A 24,175-nucleotide genomic window follows, 5' to 3' on the forward strand; every position below is an offset into this window, starting at 1 on the left:
CCCCGGGGAGCTTTGTCCCTGTCTGAGGGACCCTGAGGCCTGGAGGGCGGGCCCTGAGGTTCTCGGGCATGGGAATGTGAGGAGCTGTCGGCCGGCCGGCAGGGTGCCCCTTCCTGAGTCGGGCACAGCCCCTTTGGGCAAGTGGCTCTCAGTCCCGGAGCGCTCTCTGGCTGCTGAGGTGGAGCGGGGAGCAGGGGGATGTCTGGGCACGCGGGCACCCGCAGGCCTCTCAGGTGTTTCAAGACAAGTTCCAGATCTGCCCACCCATCCTGGGCAGACCCCTGAGCCCAGCTGGGGAAGAGAAACCTCCCCACCCCACCCCTGTAGGCAGGGAATGGGACAAAAGGTATGGCGGGGCCCCAGGGACGCAGAGCCCACCCCATGGCCTGTCTCCCCGGCTGTGCTGGGGGCTGGTGGCGAGGCCCTCTGTGTCCCAGGAGCATTGTTGTCTCTTCACTTGCTGGATTGAATTCGCACCCAAGGATGAATGTTGTGTGTGCGCTCAATAAAATCATCTTGGGGAGAAGGTTGGTATCCCTGCGTCCTGAGGAAGCTCTGGGGAAAGGGGAGGGTTTAGAGCAGTCAGGGAAGGATTTGGCCCCTAGCCCACACCCCAGCTTGTTCCATTGGAGCCTGAGAGTCCAGGCCCTTCCCTGTCCCAAGCAGGGCAGGGGGGAGGGGGGTGGGGGCAGGAGCAGGTCACAGGCACGTGCAGGCTTGGTGGGTCGGTGGAGCAGGGCTGCCGGTCACCGATGGTGCTGAGTGCACCCGGACTCCAGGGAACAAGTTCAAGCAAGAGAACAGCAGGAAATCCAGCCCCACAGATCTCTCATTATTAAGGGCAGAGCCTTAGGACCCGCACCTCTGTGGGGTGTTTGTGTTGGGAGAGCTGGACCAAGCCCCCAGAGGAGGGGTTCAGTACACTTAATTGCCCCTCGTCAGCCCATCATCTGGTCATGCTCCCCTCCCCTGGCTGCCCTTGAAAAAGGACGGGTGCCAGAACCCTTAGGAGCAAAAGAGGACAACATAGGGCTCCCCAGAAAGTGGCACTTTTATTTACTGGGGTTTCACGTGCCTTAGAGGAGTCTGTAAGAATACAGGTTTGCCAAATCCCTGATTTAATAAAATAACCCAGGCACCAGCTGTGGCTAAGTTGCTGGTACCAGATCATGATGGAGTTGGGGGAAAGGCACCACCTCTTACAGGATAAGGACGAAGCAAGCCCCTTACCCTAACGTTCAGGGCACTTCCAGCCTCAGCCGAACCCCTCAGTCTCGGCCACCCACGTGCCCCCTTACCCCCCATCGCCACATGGCTCTACTTCAGACTTCACGCCTGTGCCCCTGGAAGCTGGTGAGACCCTGAGGGGAACTGGGGAAGGTCAACTCTAAGTGGAAAGAGGCCTCCTGGCCTTGGCACAGGGGGCACTGGCCTGGGAAACCGGAAGGACGGGAGGGCATGTCCCTAGATCAGGAGGGAAGGGACTTCATGAAACTCGGAGGAGGCCAGCCACTTGGGCTGGGGGTGCCCCTCTGGGGTCGGCGCGATGGCATGGCCAGGGAAGGGACTAGAAGCAAAGCGAATTTCTCCTGCGCATCTGTGTCTGTCTGCAGGACCAGCCCCGACACAGAGGCAGGGCCAACATTTGCTGAGTTCAGCCAGCGATTCTGAGGGCTTCCTGCGAGTCCAGAAGCCCACCCTCCACCCCCCCCCGATACATACACAGCCACTTAGAGAGGTGTCCGGGCTGGAGGTGAAGGAGAGCCCCCTCCCCCCAGGCGGCTGTGACAGGAGCGGGGCGCTGGAGGAGGAGGTAGTCCGCAGAAGCTGGGGTGAGGGAGGAAAACGGACAAAAGCTTTGCTCCTTCATCCTCTGGCCTTCTTGCCACCCCCAGGAAAGCCCCTTCCCCTGCCTTCTCTCAGCTCCAGGCTGACAACCTTTCCTGAAACCTCAAAGGGCGACCCAGAGAGCTGAGAAACAGATAAGGCCGGAGCTCTTGTCCCGTTGCCGTCACTGAGCCTCACAGCTGCCCGGTGAGGTAGGCCCAGGCTCTCCCCCGCCGCCGGCCCCCCAGCGGCAAGGTGCGACAGCTCGGGGCAGCCGGTCCTCCGCGCCTGCACGTCTGCCCTGCACACGGCCTGGGTTCCCGCGCATCCTGTCTCTGGGGCCACTCGCTCATGACCTCCCCACCCCCTGACCCAGTTTCCCAGCTGCCTCCAGAATGGGGTCGGCCTCCGGAGCTGGAGAAGCCCCCAGAGCTGGGGCGCTTCGGTCCTTGGGCTAGCCCTAACCAGGCTGCCTTGAGAGCAGGCCCTACGCCTGCCCCGGGGCTGGGGAGGGTAGCTCCCCAGCCCAGCCGCCCCTCCACGGGATCACCTGCACCCACGACCCCGTGACAGGCACACCCAGCAGAGACTCAGATGTGCCCACGAGTCCCGTCCCGGGTTCTGCAGGTCAGCAGCCTCCAGGGACGTGCTCACATACACTCCCGACGCACAGTGGGTGCCCCCACGTGCTGCTGCCCTGCACAGCTGCCGGCTTCCCGAGGCAAGAGCCGGCAGGTCCGGCGGGAAGTCCACGGCCTTGCCAGGCCCCCGTCTGCTTCCCTGAGTGCTCCCCTCTCCTGTCCACAACGGGGCGGAGGCAGGGGCTGCCAGCGAAGGGGACGCTTGGCCACCAGATGTCCTGGGCCCCACTGCTGCGGGAGGAAGCCGGCCACCAGACACGGCCTCCTGGGGGCCTCGGGTGGAAATCGCCTGGGACCTCCTGAGTGCTGGAGCCGGCAGCCAGGCAGGCCTAGATGAGTCTCTCCTCCGGCGGCACCTTGAGGACACTGTCCATCTCCAGCCGGGCTCCGGCCACCTCCTGCTGGCTGGGGCTGTAGGTGCCCTCGGACTGGCGGCGCTTCCTGGCTGCCAGGATCCCTGAGAGGAGGCCCAGGAGGAGGAGGAGGAGGCAGGCGCAGGCCGCGGGCAGGGCCACCTCCAGCAGCGGGAACGGCAGGGGCAGCGGCAGGCCCTTCTGCAAGAGACGTGGTAAAGAGGGCTGGGGGCGTGGGGTCCATGCTGGTGTGGGGGGAGGTTTTCCCAAACTTCCTGAGGGTCCAGTGGAGAAGGGTGGGGATAGGCCCTCACTCCCGCGAGGACAGGAACCTCTGCTTTTTTCTGTGGACCCCTGAATTCCAAGTGCCCGCAACAGGGTAAGCCGCAACGGAAATAACAGAGGCTTCCCCAGACACAGGACCAGCAAGCCAGGGCTGGCAGTCCCCTCTGTCTGCCCCCAGGGCCCATGCCATGCCCACGCCACCATCCTTCAGCCTTGAATTCCAGCTCCGGGCCCTTCCTTTCCTGGCCACAGCCGACCCTGCCACCCGGCCGCCCGGCCCGCTTCCCCCTCCCTGCCATAAACCCAGCCAGTCTGAGGCGGTGGGGACTTGATCCCTCCCCGTGCCAGAAGGTGGTCTGCTTTCTTAGTGTCTGTGGAGACCTTGTTTCACCCCGTTTCACCCCGGGGGAGGCCTCTCAGGCAATACGTAGGAGACGCTCCCCTGCCAGGTGGCCTGTGCCGGGCGGGAGTGGAGGGGGCCCGCCCAGCTGAGGGGAGCTCAGAACCCACCAGGGTCTGCCCAGCGAGGGGGCCTGAGACCAGGCTTTAGGGAGCCCCGAAACCTCTTCCTCTCTAGGCGCAGAACAAGGATGCCTGCATCAAAGGCCTGGACCTTGGAAGTCCCCAAATCACCGAATTCTTAGATTCCAGGGCCCAAGGGTCTCAGACTCACCGACCCTCCCTCTGTCCTGTGAAACCTCTCGGCCACTGGGACCTGGGTCCCCAGTCCCAAAACCCAGCCCTGAAGGAGGAAAGGCACCCAGGGCTGGACAGCAGAGTCCGACCAGCCCAGAACGGGCGTCCCCAGCCTCCCCCCGCCCCACCTTGGGGAGAGCTGTAAAGCCATTTCCTCCCTTGGCCCCGAGAGGAGGGGAGGTAAGGGCGCCAGAGGCTGTAAAGTTCAACTTGAAAGGAAACATTCCCCAGAAGCAGAGGGGATTTGCGGGTTTATGACCGGGGCTGCCAGAAGCCTGTGGAGATCAAGGCTCCGCCCCAGGCTTCCCTGCCTACCTCTCTCCCACCAGTACCCACGGTGGGCTCGCGGCCCACTGGGCCTGTGGCACCGGTTCCGCCCCTTGGTGGAAAGCGGAGCCAGGGGGAGATTCAAACTCAAGCTACCCGCATCGATTGGGCCCCTCCTCAGCTGAGTCTCTAGCCGCTCCGGCTCAGAATCCAGGGCTCTCCAAGTCTTCCTACTCTGGAATCCTGGCACGCAAACCACTGGAGATTACAGGCCCTTGGAGCCACCAACCGAAACCCCAGAATCCCAAGATGCTGTGAGACCTGAGTCCTGGTCCCAGGGAGGACTTGGCAAAGCCCCCAGAGGGACGACAGGGGCCTCCCAGGCCCTCCCTGAGTCTCCTTCCCTCCTACTCCCTGCCCCAGGACAGGGCTGGTCTAGACCCAGCACCACGGGCTCTGTAGGTGCTCCCCCCACCCCCAGACCATCTCACCGAAGTCCAGGACAGGGCCCTCGCCAAGCCCCCCCAGCATCACTCACCACCACTTCGCAGAACCGGCCCGAGAACCTGGCACCGCAGACGCACTCATACAGCCCGCCAGCAGCCCGGCACGTGCCGCCGTTCACGCACGGGTTGACCTCGCAGGGGACCTGACACCTAGAAGGCAGAGAAGGCGAGGGTCGGAAAGCTGCTCCCTCCTGGGGGGGGCCTCTTGCTCCCCCATTGGCTTCAGCTTCTCAACCCCCGCCCCCAAATACACAGGTGTCCACCTGCTGTCGCCATGCACGATCCCCGCCTGGCAGGGCCCTGCCAGGTGATTGAGGCCAACTGTGACCTCCAGCACCGCCCCACTGTGTCCCAGCAATCACAGCGGAGAATGGCCTGCCGGGGCGGAAGCGTCGGGGAGCCTGTGTGAGGGCAGCGGCCCAGGGATGCGGACGCCCTCTCTCTGCAACAGGCCCAGAACCTGCCGAGCTGTGTCTCCCTGGGGGGTGCCGAGGTGGGCTCAGGCCTGGGCACTGGGGGCCAAGGCTGAGGTTGAGGTCTGAGGCTGAGGGCTAAGGCTGAGGTCAAGGGCTGGGGATGAGAATGAGGGCTGAGGGCCTAAGAACCACCACCAGGCCCCTACTTCCCCAGTGACAGCCTAACAAAGGATGGCCTTGGAAACCCCGGGAGGAAAGAGCTCAAGTGACAGAGGTGGGCCGTGCGGCACTCTGGGCACAGTGAGGCTTGAGAAGGTGAGCAAGGGTCCACACCCCACTCTGTCTGCCCTGCCTGGAGGGGATCCAGCCTCCCATCCCCCACCCAGCTCCCAGGCCCCCAGGCCCACCTCTGGCCACCAAAGCCCTCCTGGCAGCTGCAGTTGGTCCCCTGGAGCCCACCCTCACAGGGGCCACCGTTGAGGCAGGTGAAGTTCAGGCTGCATTCCTCCGGAACGACAGGCAACCTGGGCAGAAAGCACAGAGACCACACTGGTGGGGAGCAGCACCCCGGGGACCCGGCCGGGCCCCCAGCCACCGAGGCTACCACAGGCCACCTGAGTCTCCACATCCTGAGCTGTAGCGTTCAGGGCCCCCCTACTACAGACCCAGATACCCACCATGGAAGTGGTGTCCGAGGTGGAAAGGATGGGGCACAGGGCTGTCCTCCTGCGGCTCCAGCCCCCTCCCCCAACAAGGTGTACAACCTCCAGACCCAGGCTGGGAGCATCTCCCTGGGCTCAGAGTCCCTGGAGAAGCTGAAGAAGGTCAGAACTCTCCTTGGAACAAAAGCCTGTTCCCAAACATAAAACTTGGGCTGGACATTCCTCCTGGGGCGGGGAGGAGGTCACGCCTCTGCCAGACCACTCTCCATAAGCTTGGCTCCAAAGGGAGCAGGAAGTCAAAACCAGACTGAAAAGGGGAAGCATCAAAGTCCAGCCGGCTCCCTCTGCCCCTGCCATCCTCATGGGACTAACAGGGATGAACGCCGACAGGTAGGGAAGCCTCCAGGTTTTCTTCCAAACCTAGCTCTGGGTTCCCCCATCCCCTACCCCCCACCCTCGGACAAGAGCAGCATTGATCTCAAATTCAAACTTATCTGGGTTTTACCTGGCAGCTCTAGGGGGTGGCTGTTCCCATTTCACAGATGAGGGCACGGAGGCTCAGAGAAGGGCCCACAAAACCAGAGCTGCGGCTGCGGAGCCCGTGGACTTAGTTGCCACACACCCGCCCCGCCCGGGGAACCCACAGGGCCCCTCCGGTCCAGGCCGCCCCGGCCATCCGCACCTGCAGCGCGGGCCCACGAAGCCAGGCGGGCAGCGGCACTCGAAGCGGCCGTCAGGGCGCGAGTGGCAGCGGCCACGAGCACAGGGTGCCGAGCGACACGGGTCGGCGCGGGCCTCGCAGCGCGGGCCCTCCCAGCCTGGGCCGCAGGCGCAGGCGAAGGCGTCGAAGAGGTCGCGGCAGCTGCCACCATGCAGGCAGGGCGAAGGGACACACACGTGCGCGCCGTGGCAGCCGAGGCGTGGGGCAGGTGCCCCGGGCCAGGCCGAGAAGTGCTCTCGGGAGCCGGGGGCTGCGCCGGGTCGCGGGCGCACCAGGGGCAGCGGGAGGCCGCCGATGGCCACGCGACCCAGGCAGCCGGTGAAGTTCTCGGCCAGCAGCAAGCGGGCAGCGCCGGGGCCGCGCAGGAAGCCCAGGTCGCCGGCGAGGCCGCGCAGCGCCGCCGGCACGGTCGCCCCGTCGAGCCAGAGCAGCCAGCGTGACGCGGCGGCCCCCGGGCGCTCCATGGCCAGGCGCACGCGGTGCCAGGCGCCGTCTGCCACGCGCGGCCCGGAGCCCGGCAGCACTGCCCCGGGCAGGCCAGGGCCGCTGTGCACGCCGGCCGCCAGCGAGCCGTTGCGGATGGCCAGCCAGACGGCTGCGTGGGCGCCCGCGGCGGCGCGCAGCAGCCCGGCCTCGGAGTCGCGTGTGCGAAAGGCCAGCGACAGGCGGCTGAGCGACAGCCGTGACGACGCGTTGTGCCCGCTGAAGGCGGCCGCGGGGCCCTCGCGGAAGGTGGCTTCACCCACACCTGTGGGGAGAGGGAGCGCTGGGAAGGGCACACGGGCAATGACACACCTGCGGCCGCCCATCTCGAGGGGGCACACCCACACCCCCATCATTCCATCCCAGGAGCCATAACCCCCACTGCCCCCACCGCCCGGGCTTCCACCCCTCAGAATTCCCCACCTCCGAGAACCAGCTTCCCCCCGCGGAGGGAGACCTACCCTACCCTACCACGCCAGGCCCTCTCTACCCTCCAGGTCACACACCAGGCAGTAATTCCTCTGTCCCCTTCCCTCTTCCGTGGAGTCTCAGCACTGAGGCTCACTATTCACTGCAGTCATCTTTTTTAAACGCAGATTTTTAAAATGCTGATCATGCATTTTAATAAAACGCACTCATCTTTCTAAAATGCTGATCACATCCCTCTCCTGTCTAAAACCATCCCATGGCTCCCCACCTCCCTTAGGAAAAAGTTCTGAACTGCCTGGTCTAGCTTTCAAGGCCCCTCCTGGCACTATCTGGACCCCAAGACCTGTAACTGTGCTCAGCTGTTCTTATAAACCCTAGGACTTTTGCATATGCTGTTGCCCCTCCTGAAAATGCCCCCCGCCATGCCTAGTCAGTCTTCCCTGTCCTTGGAAACCTGGTGAGTGCTGTCTTCCTCCAGAAAGCCTGTCCCTCTGGATGCAGTGGCCTAACCACACTGGGGGCTGTTGGCACCCTGGTCTACTGCCTATGAGCCCTCAGGGTCGGGGTGGGCTCTAACCCAGCCTGGGTGTCCAGAACCCAGCATGCAGGCGGCCCAGAGCACGCACTCACAGACAAAGCCATCGGGGACCTCCTCACAGGTGGCAGGCGGGAGGCAGGGCTGGCCAGGACACCGCAGTTGCTGGGCACATGTTGGCCCCGTGAAGTTGACAGGGCAGGTGCAGTGGAAGTCATTCCAGGTGACGAGACAAATTCCACCATTGAGACAAGGGTCAGGCTGCAGAAAAATCAGGGCAGGGATTGATTGGCTCAGGCGTCGGGCTGGCGTCATCCCACCACAACCATCACTGCACGGGCTCTTCACTGAGCACCTTCTACAAACACATTAACCCTCACAAACACAGAGAGAGGAAGTCACTATTGTCCCCATTTTACAGATAAACTGAGGCTCAGGAGAAGAAGCCACTTGCCTGGCTCATCCAGGCAGGAAATAGGGGAGCCAGAGTTCACACTCGGGCCATTCCAATGCCAAGGTTGGTGTTTTGTCCATGGACCCAAGGATACCCCTGTCGTCCGCGCCCCCTCCCCCACAGTTCCCACAGACAGGCTCAGGCAGCCCTCTGCCTGGGTTGGGGTGTCTGTCTCACACCAGGACTGGGGAGGAAGGTGGGGGCCCAGCAGAGGCCAAGAGCAGCTGGGCCAGGAGATCAGTGTGAATCCTGCTGTGTCATTTCTAGCAGAGGAAACCTGGGCACAGCGCTTCACCTCCTGCCATTTTCCTCACCAGAAGCACATGCCGACCCCCAGAGAAGCAGGGTAGAGCCTGAGAAAGGGACCCACTCCTTTTCCCGGGGAACTCACACTGCATGTGTCCTCAGAGACGCAGCCCACGGTGAGGTTCCGGGACTGCCTGCTGCCCAGCTCGCTGGGCTGGCTTGAGTTCCCCAGCAGCAGCGGAAAGAACGGGAGGTGGAGGTCATTGACTCTCAGGTCCTGGAGGCAGCCTCGGAAGGGCCCACCCCAGGGCTGGGCGTCAGCAGGGAGGAGCCTCCCACCAACATGCACCTGCTGCCCCAAGCCCTGCAGCTGGTCAGGCCCGAAGCTGAGCGTCACCAGGTGGCGGAGCCCATCGTCCCAGCGCCCAGGAAGTACGAGAGTAGGACTGCCCAGCACCTCGGCCTGGATTCGGCCCTCACTCAGGAATACTGTTAGCCCAGGTACTGAGTCATTGGCAAGTTGGAGCAGCAGGCCAGCGGGTTCCCGAGTACGGAGGAGAAAGGACATGGTGAGGTTGGGGCCTGGCAGCTGGTGGAGCAGGAAGGAGGCAGAGCTCAGGGTGCCCCCCAAGCCAAAGGTGGCAGCAGGAACCTCTGCAGGGAGAGAGGATGTCGGGTGTGAGGCCTGTGGGCCAGGGGAAGGCCCACTCTCTGCCCCGGGGGCCCCACCTGCCTCGCTCCTCACCATCAGCGCAGGTAGGACCGCTATAGGGCCGGGGGCATTTGCAGAGGAAGCGAGTCCACATGTCCACGCAGGCCCCTCCGTGGGCACAGGGTGGAGGCTGGCACTGTTCACGGCGCTCGCAGCCCAGGAGGACATTCTCGCCGAGGTCCTCGGGCAACAGGAGGTGCCCGTCCACGTACACGTCCTCGAGGCAGCCTTCAAAGGCTGTGCCGCCCAGCTGGGCAGAGCAGAACCTGGCAGGCGTTGGTGCTTCAGAAGCCACAGGAGCCGGGGCCACAGGACTGGAGGCCACACAGAGCCGGGCAGGGCAGTCCTCATGCCAGAGCTGCAGCTCCAGGACCCCCAGGCGCAATGAAACCTCCACTTTGTGCCAGTGACCATCATTTAAAGCCAGGTCCGGCAGCTTCAGCGTTAGCGCAGTGGTGTTGCCGTGGCTCCAGTGGGTGGCCTGAAGTGTGCCCCCTGCCAGGGCCAGCTCCAAGCTGTCCTGGGCGTCAGTGCGAGCGGCCAAGGCACCAGCAGGTAGTGTGGTGCGAAACCTCAGTGCCAGACCCCGGGGGCCGCCAGCTGGCACGGATGTCTGCACAGGGCTCCCGGCCACCACAGAGAAGGTGGTATTCTGGCCACAGAAAGGTCCGTGAGTACCGGGTGGGCAGCGGCAGGCGTAACTGTGGACCCCGGCCTTGAAGATGGGGATGCAGGTGGCAGCTGGTGGGCAAGTGTGGCCCTGGCAGCCGGTGAGCTGCACGGAACAGTCATGCCCACCCCAGGCCTCTGGGCACCGGCAGACATAGCCTGCCACAGTGTCTTCACACGTCCCACCATGGAGGCACGGCTCCGACAGGCATTCGTCCACATCTTCCTGACATGCCAGGCCTTCAGGAGAGACCAGGTCAAGGCTCAGCACTCAAGGCAAGAATCGAGCACTCAGGGCAAAGCTTACATGCCTTGTGGGACGGGGATCTCAGCACCTAGTGACCGAACCAATTCCCAAAGGATTTCTCATGGTCCCCTAAGTCCCTGGAGGCTGGAATCCAAGATACCCCTTCCTTTCCCATGTCTGGTGGATCTCCATGCTCCGTGGATTCAATCCCCTAAACACTCACTGGTCTCGCCTTTTCTCCGCCACCTTTCTGACACACCAGCTCACAGGGCCACAGTCTAACGTCCTCTACTTTGCCTGCCTTCAACCCCCTCTACCATCCATCTCCACAAGGAGTCAGAGGCCTATTTCCAAAGCATCACCTGGCCAGATTCACCTGCTTAAGGTCCAGTCACTCACCCTGGCACTCAACATTCCTTAGGGACTGGGCTCTCCATGGCCCCAAGTCTCAACCCTGCTTCCTCCAAACCTTGAACTGCCTGTTCCTCTAAGCATTTCCTAGAAAACATTTCCCAGGGGGCTTTGCTCGTACTATTTCTCTGCTTGGAATGCCTTCTCCTCACTGACCCAGTCAAACTCCTACTCATCCTGCAAAGCCCAAATTCAAAGGGCCAGGCCCCTAGGAAGCTTCTTGGATTCCCAGGCCCTAGCTCTTGTGTCACTCCCAACTCCTTGCCCAGACACAGCTCCCCAGAACCCGGTCCTGAAAGTAGCTGTTTACTCAGCTGAGATCTCGGGGCCTGAATATGCCCAGCAAAGAGCTTGGCCTGGCTTTTGTGGACAAAGTGCCAGGATGGGGGAGGAGGGGATGGATGAATGCACCCAGGCTCCACCCCCCAGTCCCTCTGCCCTGGGACCTCAGGCTGACTATGGGCGGGGGGGGGGGGGGGTCACCTCACCCTCTCCTCCAAGGGCTCCCACACCAGGTACTTTGGCCCCAGCTTGGGTCAAAAGTCCACAGCCCAACTCCAGCTCAGCCAGAACCTCCACAAAACAACCAAGGCCAGCCCTTCCCATCACACCCCACCTGGAGGAGCCCAGGCCCAGAAAGGCTGCCAGGATTTGAACCCTGACCCCTGTCAGCCCCCAACCACCATAGCCTCTTTTTGGGGACAGCCAGCCACACCTCATCCTGCCCAAGGCCCCAGCCCTGCATACCTGCCAGGAGCCACAGGCCCCCCAGGAAAGTCCACAGAGCCCTCGGCTCCATCGCATTTCCCCATGGATGGCCAAGAGTGGCAGGCGGGTCGTGGGCCAGGGGAGCTAAGCTCCCTGCCTGACCAGCCGCCTCCTTCAGAACTGGCTCAGGAATGCCAGGCACTGGCCTCCCCCAGGCCAGCATGACCCAAAGGGAGGGTGGGGGTGGACAGCGGCAAGGAGCCCAGCCCTATGGTTGGGGTTCCCCCTCCCGGGCCCTGACCTCCCTGTCACCCATCAGCTGAGCTCAGCTGGGGGAGGCGCTGGGCTCTGGCTTACACTGGTGAACCACAGGGAACGACACCTCCTCTCTCAAACCTCCGTGACTTCATCTGTAAGAACCCTACCTTGTGGGGGGGTGATGAGGAGGGAATGAAATGTACAGAAATGCTCACCAGGGGCCGTGCCCACTGTAGTGGGCCTGCCGGGTGCCTGCAAGGCCATTGCTTCCAGGCAGGACTCGGGGAGTCTCAGCCCACGGGGGGCCGTTGATGGGCTTCCCAGGTGGCCGCCCTGGGGCAGGGGACACTGAGCCCAGCATCTTTGGGCCGCTGAGTTGGGAGGGAAGGTGGTTATTAGCACCTCCTTGCCCTGGGTGGGGGAGCCAGTGCCCAGGAAACCTGCCAGGGAGAGGAGGCAGTGTGCCCAAGCAGGAATGCGGGCGGGCGCAGGGGAGGTGTCGCATGCATTCCAGAGGGGGCAGGGACACCGGAGGAGGATGTGAGCACTTCTTTGGGTTCACCAGCGTCCTGGAAAGGAATCTGCATGTCTATGCATCTGCTGTACTGGAGGCAGGGAGAGGCTTTCTGCAACCCAGCTCCTGCCGGACAGGCCAGCTCTGCAGAGGTCAAGCTCACCCTTCTATCTGTGATCCCCTCCTTTACCTCTTCTGTCCTGTCCCTGCAGGGCCCTTGGCCTCTGCCCTGCCCTAGGATGTCAGGTGCTTAAGGTTCTCTTTGCCCATCACTCCACACATTGGCCCCAGCTGCCAGGACTGTACCCATGAAACCTGGTCACTAGTTCCTCCTGGGCCCCAGACTCTAGACCACCAGCCCCCACCCTGGCTCCTCCCCGTGGGTGCTCCGCAGACACTTGGACTCGGTATAGACAAGTATGGACACCCAACCAACATCACCCAGGGCAGAAGCAGCCAGCATCACTGACCCTTCTCACTCATTCCTGGACTAACCCCCAGGGCCTCCAGAATAGTTCTCAACCCACTTAGTTCCCTCCACTTTCACCTCCAAAGCCCGGGTCCCCGCTCAGCCCTTCTTAGCTGGACCTGGACCTGCTTAACCTGGACCAGCACATCCACCTCCTTCCTGCTCTCCTTGACCCAATCTGACCCCATGCCTCCATGCATCAGCCAGAGGAAGCTTCTCAGCCCAGCCCTCACCCCCCCCCCCCGCCCCGCATCTGCCCTTGCCCTGTCCCCGGTGCCCACCCTGCCCTCCGCACCTGTGTATCCATCTGGACAGCGGCACTGGAAGCCGTTGGGCAGGTCCTGGCAGCGGCCACCATTGAGGCATGGCTGTGAGGCACACTCGTCCACATCCACGCCACATTCGTCCCCTGCAAGAGGGCCAGCTGTGGTTCCCACCTGTGCCCTCACAACCAGAGAGCTGGAAGGGCCCATTTTAGAACTATGGAAACTGAGGCCCAGGGAGGAGTGCTAACACAGGCGGGCTGCACCTGTGTGACAGAGCCAGGCCTCGAGCAGAGCGCTGGCATTTTACACACACACACACACACACACACACACACACACACACACACACACACCCCCGGCATCCACATGCAAGTGGCCCGGCTTTCTCCGTGGAGTGGAAGGAGACTCACCCTCAAAGCCGGGAGGGCAGCGACACAGGAAGCCGGCAGCGTGGCGGAAGCTGAAGGTGCCGGGGAAGGGGGCCTGGGCGCCTCCGTAGAGCGCCGGGTCTGAGCGCTGCAGGCACTGTCCCCCGTGCTGGCAGGGGCCCGACTCGCACTCATCCTCATCCACCTCGCACTGCCGGCCGCTGTAACCTGGGGGCACACGCGTGTAGGTAGCAGGTCACACGGGGTCTCCGGGGAGCACCCCTCCGCTGCTGCCAGGACAACCCGGGGCCAGGCTGGAGCGACTGCTCGGAATACATTCACCGATGCGGTGAGGGACAGGGACACTGAGGACGGTGGGAACGACCGTGGCAGGCGGTTGGCGTCCTGTTACTATCACGGCTAGTACTGCGGAGCCCTTCGCACGTGCCAAGGCTTCACGGGCATTTCACCTGGACCCTCCTCACGACAATGCTCGGAGCAGCTGCTGCGATTAGCCCGATTTTGCAGATCCCCGCAGAAGTGACGTTCAGAGAAGCCGCAGTCACAGACACACCCGGAGGGCAGAGGAACCCCGGCGCACACCTCCCGGCCGCCCACGCGGCGCCACCGGGGCGCGAGTACGCGCACGCACACGCACGCACACGCACACGCACCTGGCCAGCAGAGGCAGCGGAAGCTCCCGAGACCCTCGAGGCAGGACGCGTTGTTCGCGCAGGGCGCCGACTCGCACTCCAGCACCTCCTGCTCGCAGCGCGCGCCCTCGTAGCCGGTGTCCGCACAGTCGCACCGGAACCTGGAGCAGAGCGGGGCGCAGGCCCGGCTGAGCGAGCCCCGAGCCTCCACCGGCCTCCACCTGCCCAGCTCTAGCGTGCAGCTTCCTCCGCCCCCCAACCTCAGGGCCGCGGCCGCCCGCTCCGCCCGCTCCCGCAGCTCACCCGTTGACCAGGTCGTGGCACTCGCCCCCGTGCGCGCACGGCTGGCTCTGGCACTCGTCCAGGTCCAGCTGGCAGCTGGCGCCCCCGTAGCCCGGCGCGCACACGCAGCGGTAGGAGCCCACGCCGTCCAGGCACGAGCCGCCGTGCAGACAGGGAGCCGAGGCACACTCGTCCACCTCCTCCTCGCAGGTCACCCCTGGACAGGGCCGGAGACACAGACAGAGAGATGGACACCCGGAGGGAGATCGAACGAGGCCCAGGCAGGCCGACCTGCAAGCAGCTTCAGACAGCTACAAGGAGCGGAAACCTGAGGATCCGGAGAGAATCCGTTGGTCCATTCGTCTGGAGGAGGTATCTCCTGAGCCAGCAACAGCAATGAGGTAGAAACAGGACGGCCGTTCCCTGCCTCCCTGAGCTCACAGCCGTGGAGCTGGGGAGACGGGGAAGAGGTCGATAGGACATAGATGCTGATTAATTTTTCACTGTGATATGCTCAGCAGTGGGAGCATAGTGGATCCCCTAAAAGCAAGACCCAGGGTTCTGGCCTGGGCAGCTGGAGTCAGGGAAGGCTTCCTGGAAGAAGAGACTTTTGAATGAGTAAGCATTCACTGAATTGGGCCGGGGCTGTGCCGGGATTTGGCTTCCAGGCTGGGGAACTGGCCCAGACTAGCTTGGGGCAGAGGCATGATGTCCTCAGAAAGGGGAACAGGGAGGGTCAGGAGCAAAGGACAGAGCAGAGGAGGTGAGGTAGGGCTGGGGGGTGTGGTGGCCTCGGGGGCCCCAATCTGGGCTATCTTAAAAGTTGGAAGCCACTGAGTTACACGATTCTGTCCATACTGCGGAAGGCTCACTCTGCCGACTTTGAAGAGAGTGTAGAGAGGGACTCCGTCCGGGAGGGACAGGCCCCAGTGAGAACTGCTGGAGTGACCCGCTCCTTCTGGTTTCCACTGCGCCTTCTTGCTTCTAAACCCCCAAGCCCAGGGAAGCCCCTCTGCCCTGGGCAAAACTGAAACATCTGGGCAGCCCTCCGGGGTCAGGAGATGTGTGGAGACGAGGGGAGATGGAGAATCTCAGGGTTTGGGGATGTACCGCCTGACTTCATCGGGGGGCCCACATGTCACAGTGGACCCCAGAGGCCCTGCCCCCCCCCCACCCACTACGTGGGATTGGCCCTGGGGGACCAGGCACCCAGCTGACTCCAGCTGGAACCTTCCACCCCTTCCCAGATCAGTGAGCACCAAACACAGCCCCTCCTTCCTATGACCCCTCGGGCCCCAGTCCCACTCCCACTCTCTGTGCCAGGGGGAGCCAGGCCCCAGCCGCCTGGAATCCCAGCCTCCCCCGCCCGGCTCTGAACGGAGGGAGGAGGAGCGCAGTGAGTCATGGCAGACTCTGCCCCCACCTGCAGCCGCAGCTCACCAGGAGCCGGCTCCCCAGGGCCCCCTGGGCACGGCTGGTGCATGCACCTGCTGGCCCGCACACACCTCCACGGATGCACTCCGGGAGCCCAGACACCCGCAGACAGAAACACGCACGGGCCCCTCGCGTGACCTCCCTCGCACACGCAAAGCTAACACTCCACGCAGACTCTCAGACGGTGAGGAGGATACGTGGGACCCGTTTCCAGAGTCCGTCCCAAAGTGCCAAGGTCCGTCTCCTCACTATGAGCTCCCTCCCCTGGGACCCGGCCCCCCCCAGGGTGCACCCCTTGCTCGGAGGCGACCTCAAACCACTTTCTGCCCTCAGAGCAGAGTTGTCTGAATTCGGGGTTGAACTAGAACTGGGGGTGTCTATGCTGCAGGCTCCCCACTGCCCTGGGCGCAGCCTCTCCCAGACCTGTGCCTACCTGCTCCCCAATTCCTGGCTTCCGGACATTCGTCCATTCTGTGGCAAGCCCCAGAGCAGAATACCCCGCAGCTTCCACGATGCCTCAGTGGCTGGGGCGGGGAGGGGGGCACTCTCTACACTAAAGTCAAAGCTCAGTGTGTTATTTTACAGCCTGAGCCACTGACCGGATGGGCATCACAGACCTCCATCCAGGACATGAGGCCATTACCTGCATAGCCAAGGGGACAGCGGCACTCGTAGCGATCAGCCAGGTTGTGGCAGGTGGCCCCGTGGCGGCAGGGCCGGGAGGCACACTCGTCGATGTCCAGCTCGCAGCGTGGGCCCTGGAACCCGGGCACGCAGTAGCAGCGGAAGCCATGGGGGTCTGGACCCTGGGGCACGCACAGAGCGCCGTGGTGGCATGGCTGGGTGGCACAGCCCTGGGGCTCCGTGGGCCCACAGGTGTAGCTGCCGTTCTCCGTAGCCCGGCACTCGGTCCCTGGAGTGCACGGGGCTGAGGCACAGACACTTGGGGCCTCCGGAGGCACCATTCCTATAAAGAGAGAAAATGCGCTGGGCAGGGTGGACCGGGACGCTCCCCTCCCCACTGTCCAGCCCACCCCAGACCACAGAGCCGGAAAGCAGGAGGGGGTCTGTCTGCTTTCAGGAGGCTAGACGGAGGGCCACAGGCTCTACAAGGCGCGGCCCCACCCATCGCCCCTGCACAACTACGGCTGGAACTGAGACTGGTTCAGGAGGGTCTCCGTGAAGGGGAACGGACCGGATGCTTACCACCACCACCACCCCAGCCCCCCCTCCTGCCACAGCAGGACTAGAGGAAGTTCAGGAGGGTCTCCCTGAAGGGGAACGGACCGGATACTTACCCCCCACCCATGGCCCAGCCGGACTAGAGGACAGACACTCTCTGACCCTGAGAGCTTTGCGCCCTGCTCATCCCCTCCTCACAGAGCCCCTTTGGGGCAGGCACTCTCGTGCCCATTTTACAAGAGAGCAAACTGAGGCTCACGCGAGAGAGTGAAGACCTTTTTCTTTTAAGATGTATTTATTTATTTCACAGAGAGAGCGCGCGCGTGTGTGCGCACAATCGGGGTGTGCGGGAGAAGCAGGCTCCCCGCCGAGCAGGAGTGGGGCTCCATCCCGAAACCCTGAGTTCTTGACCCGAGCCAAGGACAGACGCTTACCTGACTGAGCCGCCCTGGTGCCCCGAAAGTGAAGACTCTTGCCTGAGCCTCACAGCAAGTTACTAGGACAGCCCTGGAGCCTGTCACACGTTTCCCCACCTCCACCCGCCCAGAGGGGGGGTCTCCTCCCACCGTCCCCATCCACCTCTCCTGCTGGGGGTCTGGCCACTCCATCCCAGGGTGAAACCGGAGATGGAGGACTTCAAAGGCAGGGACTGGGAACTGGGCAACCCCCCCAACCCGGGCCCTCCTCCCAGCCTCCACTCGCTCACTGCTCGGGGCCTGGAAACCTCTCCAGGGATCCCTGGCCTTCACTCTATCCCCCACCTCAGCAACTGGCTGACCAGCCCGCCTGGCCAAGGTCCCAGGGTGCAGGACAGCCGGCTCAGGCCACTGCTTCCTCCACCACGCCAGAGGGTCACCTGCTAGTCTGAAAGCCCAAGCCCTTGGGAGAGTCAGCCCCCCGTCCCCTCCTGGGAGCCTGCACGGCTGGTGAAGAACTTAGGCTTTGAAGCGGAACTGCGCTGGGTTCAGATCCCTGCTCAGTTACCAGCTCCGAGACCCGGAGCAGGTCCTTCCTCCTGCTGAGCCTCTGTCTCCCATCGGGGAGGGGATGAACACCGGGCAGGCCTCACAGCTTCGGGGGGGCGGATTCAGAGCCTCAGGTACTGCCGCTGGCCACTCGCAGGACCCCAGTAAGAGCTGGGGGAGGGGAACCGCCGTAAAGCAGGCGGCATCCCCAACCTGTGGCTCTGAGAGGCGCCCCTCCCCTGCCCAGGTTGTCATCCAGACACTAACCAGGCCTAGAACAGCTTCAGGCCCTGCACCTCCCTTCCCCCACCTTGGTGAAGACCCCCCAGATAAGGCTCAGCGTCATCCACATTCCACCAGGCAGGGCCTGCCCCTGGCCAACCCCCACCCTTCCCAGCCAGGGCCCGGCAGGATGGGGGACAGGGATGTGGAGACACAGACCTTGGCACCAGAGAGAGAACCTGGCTGGCACTCCCCAGCGCCCCGGGCACCTGGTGCAGCTGGGCGTGGACTCACTCACTCCCTAACGGTGGGCCACCAGTGCCCACCCAGGGCTAGGCACGTTGCAAGGGGGCAGAGGGGCTGAAACACTGTCAGCCCAAGATGACCGTGTAGGGCTCTAGTGGTGTCCACAGCCCCTCTCTGACCACTGTTCCCTCCCCAGCTCAGGGCATCCATCCCAGCCCCCTCCCCCAAGCCTGGCCATGTAGGTGAGGGCCGGGGAGTCTGGGCCTCTCTTGGAGCAGCTTCTGGGCAGCTCAGCTTTCTTTTCCCCACCCCAGCTGCTGTGGCTGATCTGTTTAGAGCCATGTCCCTTAGGGCTAGATGGCCAGATGAAGGTGGGAAGATAATCTAATGGAGGTAGGAAGATAGTCTGATGGGGGTGGGAATGGATTGAGCTCCCTTAGGGAAAGGACAGCTGTTTGGGCATCAGACAGGCCTGGCTTCTGTGATTCAAACAGTGCCACGTCATGGGGTGCTGTGAGAAACCAATGAGGGGACAAGAGTGAAGATAAGGCTCTGGATCACCATGGGAGCAGGCTGCCCAGGACCCTATATGCTGGCGGCCCGCGGAGTCAGAGTCTAGTGACAGGAGAGGAAGGAGCTCCTCCAGTGAGAGTCAGGCAGAGAGGAGGAAGCTGCTTATCCCACGGGGCACGCAGTAGCACCAAAAGCCTGGATGGGAGACACCCCTCTTTCTTGTATACTCCCAGTTATCTTCCTGTTCAGCTTAGCAGACGCAGAGAGCTGTGATTCCTGTTCTACAGCTGAGGGAAGGGAGGCTCAAAGACAAAGGGACTGCCCTGTCCCGCAGCCTGTGAGGGGCTGGAATCCAAACCCAGGTCCCACTGCTCCAGACCTTCACCCCTGGGGCTCCTGAACCTCCGGCCTGTATTAAGGATACAGATTTATGGGGGTGCCTGTGTGGCACGGTCAGTGAAACTCTTGGTTTGAGCGCAGGTCGTGATCTCAGGGTCGTGAGATCGAGCCCGCATCATCGGCTTCCGTGCTCAGGGGGAGTCTGCTTAAGATTCCTCCTCCCCTCTAAAATAAATCAATAGATCTTTTAAAGAGAGAGAGAATAAGAAAGAAAGAATACAGATTTCTGGCCCTGCACTCCAGACCAAGAGATTCGGAGCTATTGGGCCTGGGCCCAGAGAATCTGCATTGCAGCAAGCTCCCCGGGGAACCCTTTGCACATGGAGGCCAAGGAACTGCAGGCCTCAGTCCTCAGTCTGGCGGGAGTGACACCAGAAGGCCAGGCCAGCCACGGGCTGAGAGGTGGAGGTGAGGGCAGTGGGGCGGGGGGGGGGGGGGGGGGGGGGGGGGGGGGGGGCCGGCCCTGGGCCAGGCTGGGGGCGTGGCCTGTTGCCAGGGCGACGAGGGGCCTGTGCTTATCTTTACAAATCCCTCCTGACCTCTCAGGCTGCCTGGGAAGACCTGGCAGGGGAGGGATTAAGGGACACACGCCCCTCCCCTTCGACCTGCTGCCCTGTCCCAGGGCAGGCCCAGATCCCACCGCCCAGAAGGGAGGACGATTGTCCTAGGATAACAGCAACCGTTAGTATACTGAGTGCGTACTATGGGCCCGGAGCCGTGCTTAGGTCTGTGACTGCGTGACTACCGTTGATTCAAACCAGGAAGGATGGGTGCTGTTAAGAAAAGTTCTGTTTTCTAACTCAGAGAGGTTGTAAACTTGCCCCAAATCTGCGCTCAAAAAACTAAGAAGCAGGTTGTCTCCAGACTCCTGAAAGGCCCACATCTCCCAAAGCATGTAAAATTCTCACTTTGCAAACTCTGCGTTACCACCCTTTGTTGTCCTCTTAGGGCGTCCTGGCCCAGCCTTCCCGGGCCCCAGGAAAAAGTCTCTGAAGGTTGGCACCAGGGTGGAGGTCCCCGGATGGGCCTGGGCAGAGCGGTCAGCCTTCCCTCGTGAAGCAGAACCGGGCTGTTGGCAGCCCAGTGTGCTTCGGCCGTTACTCAGGGCCCAATAACTCCTACTTTATGTGCACTTACGGCTTGTGTATAATCACGGGACGGGTATTCAAGAGTTAAGTTACTCGGGATTTAATTGCAGCAGGATAAATTGAGCTTTTGTATGCCTCAGGTACAACACATTTTTGTGCACTTATAACAGACCTCGTGATAACTGCTGACAACTGATGGGAAGTGTTTGCCGAGGGTCAGTTTTGAGAAGCTTCTTGTCTTAACGTGGCAAGAAAGAGGGTATTTCTAAGAAGTGGCCCGATCTCTGCTTATCAGGGAGCCTGCTTCCTCCTCTCTCTCTGCCTGCCTCTCTGCCCACTTGTGATCTCTGTCTGTCAAATAAATAAATAAAATCTTAAAAAAAAAGAAGTGGCCCGAGATCGTGTAAGATGTGGGAGCTTCTGATATAGGGGCAGGTACTGCTCATCTAATCCCACTAGGCCCCCCGGACAGGAGTGAACCCCCACTACCCCACAGCCACCAGGAAAGGGCTCAGTTACCCTAACAAGATGGGACAGTTTGGACTACTCTAACACAAGAATGTTGAACACCCCCGCCAAGGCTAAAAGTGGGGTTCAATATTGATAATTTTGGTGACGATAGCGGGTGACAGAGGCTGCCACGATTCACCGCCCACCCTGTGCCTGGCACTGGCCTATCCCAGTGTTTCCAGCTTGGATCTCGGAGCCCAAGGCCATGGAGACACTTTCCCACGCGGCTTTGCCACTCAAACAGGCCACTTTTATGAGTGGTCTCTGGGCTAAAATGTCCTTGGAAACTGCAAGCCAAACTGAGTTGGAGAACGCTGTGTTTTCCCGCTGCAATTAAATCCTGAGTAATTTAACTCTTGAATACCTGTCCCGTGATTATACACAAGGCGTAAGTGCACTAACCCTCAGAGTTAGCTGGGTGGCCCCCTGAAGGGGTGGAGGAGCAAAGAAGGGACGTGGCTTAAATAGGCAGGTGCCGAACACAGTAGCTGTGCGACTCTAGACAAGTCCCTAAACCTCTCTGGGCCTCATTTCCTCCTCTGTAAACTGGGGGTGTTAGAGCCGGCCTCACACAGCTGTGGGGAGATTCTCAGTCCGTCATGTGGGGCGCCCGGCTGGCATTGTCGGCACAGCATGGAACTCTCGATCTCAGGGTGGTAAGTTCAAGCCCTGTGTCGGGTGCAGGGTGACTTAAAAATGATAAAGAGATTTTTAAAAAATTTAATAGGGGTGCCTGGGTAGCCCAGGCTTTAACCCTGGGTTAAAGCCTCTGCCTTCGGCTCAGGTCATGATCCCAGCGTCCTGGGATCAAGCCCCGCCCACATCGGGCTCTCTGCTCAGCAGGGAGCCTGCTTCGCCCATTCTCTCTCTCTCTGCCTGCCACTCTGCCTACTTGTGATCTCTGTCAAATAAATTTTAAAAAAAATTAAAATCTTTAGTTAGAAAAAAAACAACAAAAAACAAAATCCCTCACGGGAGCCCATTACCATAATATTTCCCAGGGGTGGCCGGCGGTGCTCTTTATTCACTGACCAGCAGTCCTTTACTTGGAGCAAAGGCTGTCTAGCCAGCCAGTCCTGACGCTGGTTCCCATGTGTGTGGCTCCCCTCACCCGCCGTCCCTGCCTCTCTGCCTCAGTCCCACAGCCCCCCACCCCACTCCCAGCGCTGGGGGGAGGAGGGGCCAGACGCGGGACCGAACTGCTGCCCTTTGTCAGCCAGGCTCCCAGGCTGAGAGCCCAGCCCGCCCCCATTGTCCTCCAAGATGCTTGGTCCTCTCCACAGAAACCAGCCAGGCTTTTGTGGCAGAGAGCGGGCCCGGGATGGAGGGGCTCAGCTCAGGGCCTGGCAGACCTCGGAGGCAGAGCCAGGGGCCCAGGGCTTCCAGAAAGCTCATCCCCTCAGGGATGGAAATTACTTTCCCAGGGACACGGTCCCCAGCCCCTCTCTTCCTGGCAGCCAGGCGTCGGGCGCTGGTATCCAGGAATGCTGGTGCCCACGCTGCCCTCACCCCAGCTTTTGGGGATCCCCAGGGAGGGGGCTCCCTGCAAAGAAATCACAGTGAGAACGGCCACTCCCGGGCACTCTAGCAGGGTCAGATGGGGGTGAGCCTGTCCCTCAGCAGCCACTTCTTCTGCAGCATCCGTCTCCTTTGTGTTCACTCGGTCTCACGGTTCACGCGAACGTGTGTCTGAGTACATGTGTCTGAGTGTGAATGCACACGTCGCTCCCCGTGCCCTGTTGTGTGCAGGCACCCATCACACACCTGGCGGGCCGTGTGTGTTTGTGTGTGAGCGCACATGGCCCCCTGCTCACGTGGTGAGTTGTGCCCTTGTACGTGCCACACCAACGTGCAGGTGCGTGTGTGTCTGCAGGTGTGAGTGTGTGCGTGGTAGGGCAGGGGGCAGAGAGCAGATCCACCCGCCAAGATCTCGTGCCCCTCATGTGCAGAGAGCAGGCCCTCGGCTCCTCTCCCGAGCCCCGGATCCGCGGCAGGAGCCCCGCTCCTCAGCCCCCGTCCCTGCCTGCGCCTCAGTCAGGGTCTTTCCCTACAAAGTGGGGTCCTCATCCTCCCCGGGGGCCCTTCAGAGAGGAGGAGACGAAGGTGTTGCGAGTAGGCCCCATGAATGGGGAGGAGGGCCCCAGGTAGGGGCCTGGGGAGGCTCGACCTCCCACCCTAGGAGTCTGAGAGGTGCCTCCCCCCCAGCCCGCAGTGAAGTCCAGGCCACCCGCCCTGGGTTGGCTCCCGCCGCCAGCCAGCAGCGGAGGCGGGGTCAGGGGACTTCCCAGGCCTGGCCCCGTAGCTATAGTGACCAAGACAAAGCGTCCCCAAGACCCCCCAGGAAGAAGTCCAGGCTGCGGGCAGCACACGAGAATCCTCTGGGACAAAAGCAAAACCGTTTGGCGAACGGGGTCTGGCTGAGGAAGCGCTTTCAGCCAGGTCTGGGGATGCCGGGGAGGGGGCAGCAGGGGACACACGTGCTCCCCAGTGCCTGGCCACCCCCCAGGCGCCCAGAGCACCCCCCAGCCCCCAGTGCAGGCAAGGGAACACACACATGGAGGGGATGCAGGTGGACGCCGGGCTCCCCTGGCCGCCTTCCCCCTCCCCACCGGGATCCACAGAGCTGGGGTCTGCTGCCCCAGCCCCGGGTCCCCTTGTCGAGAGCTAAGACACAGCTCAATCCACTTGACAACTTATATCCCACAACTTGTGCCCAGTCGTAGCCCACCACACCCAGAAAGCCTCAGAGGACTCTCAGCTCACCCGGGACAGCTCACAACTTCACCGCACCCACAGCCCGGCGCACACTCACCACAGACTCGGGGATGAGACGCCCACTACCTGCAACCCCCGGCTCCCAGCCTCAGCCCAGGGCTTCCCAGTCCCAACACCGCTCCCAGGCCGCAGCGCCCCAATCCACGGCCCCTTCATAAAGGCCCCCAGGCCGCCCCGCAACCCCCCAAGGTCCAGGACACACACTCCACACAGGCCCGGGGTATCCATGCTGCTGGGAGACAGACCCGGCCCAGTCCCCCGCCCCCACCACCACCCCAAGGTTGTGCCCCAACTCACCACCCAGGAGGGTGAGGGCCGGAGCCAAGAGCAGCAGCAGCGGCAGCAGAGGGGCCAGGGGCCTGGAGGCCGGGGTCCCAGGCCTGGCCAGCGCCATGGCAGCACGCTCTGCTCCCGGCTGTGGGAACAGGCGGCCTGGCTGGCTCCGCACCCCCCTCTCCCTCCAACCAGCACTAATGCGGTGGACAGAGGCCCGGCCCCTCCCTCCCTCCCCTCCTGCCTCCTCCCCCACCCCAGGCCCTCCCAGGCTGCTCCACTGGGAACTGATTCTAGAGGAGGGGTCTGACCCATCCCGTCTCCCCAAGCTCCAGGGCTCTAGAGAGACCTCAGGGGACCCTGACCTGATCTTCGGGCACCCCCCCATCCCCTCTCCCACCTCTCAGGTCCTCCTGCTTCAGCCTCCTGGCTGGGGAGGCTCTCTGTTCTCTTCCGGGATGATGCCAGCGGCTCCCAAGTCCTAGGTCAT

At 62.4% G+C, this 24,175-nt stretch overlaps 1 protein-coding gene across 1 annotated transcript; it reads right to left on the bottom strand.

Annotated features, from left to right (window-relative positions):
* Positions 1 to 7: 7 nt before the first annotated feature.
* Positions 8 to 23,806, bottom strand: CRB2 (crumbs cell polarity complex component 2). The gene is made up of 13 exons (XM_046022042.1): positions 23,710 to 23,806; positions 16,156 to 16,479; positions 14,100 to 14,295; positions 13,818 to 13,957; positions 13,186 to 13,371; positions 12,805 to 12,918; positions 9,267 to 10,142; positions 8,667 to 9,175; positions 7,917 to 8,082; positions 6,336 to 7,122; positions 5,399 to 5,515; positions 4,608 to 4,725; positions 8 to 3,022 (listed from the first exon to the last, which is right to left on the bottom strand). Exons 1-13 carry the CDS (start codon positions 23,804 to 23,806, stop codon positions 2,798 to 2,800), a joined length of 3,855 nt encoding a protein of 1,284 aa, XP_045877998.1. The 3' UTR covers positions 8 to 2,797.
* Positions 23,807 to 24,175: the final 369 nt, after the last annotated feature.

Source organism: Meles meles, chromosome 11 (genome assembly GCF_922984935.1).
Source record: "Meles meles chromosome 11, mMelMel3.1 paternal haplotype, whole genome shotgun sequence".
Taxonomy (NCBI): domain Eukaryota; kingdom Metazoa; phylum Chordata; class Mammalia; order Carnivora; family Mustelidae; genus Meles; species Meles meles.

Bases quoted from the DNA above. Each gene is read 5' to 3' on its own strand.
- CRB2 (XM_046022042.1), bottom strand. From the start codon at position 23,806: ATGGCGCTGGCCAGGCCTGGGACCCCGGCCTCCAGGCCCCTGGCCCCT. The intron at 14,296-16,155 runs GTAATGGCCTCA...GGCCCTGTCCAG, and splicing joins CTGTCCCCTTGGCTATGCAG to GGGTGACCTGCGAGGAGGAG. The intron at 12,919-13,185 runs GTGAGTCTCCTT...GCCCTCTTGCAG, and splicing joins CTGCCCTCCCGGCTTTGAGG to GGGACGAATGTGGCGTGGAT.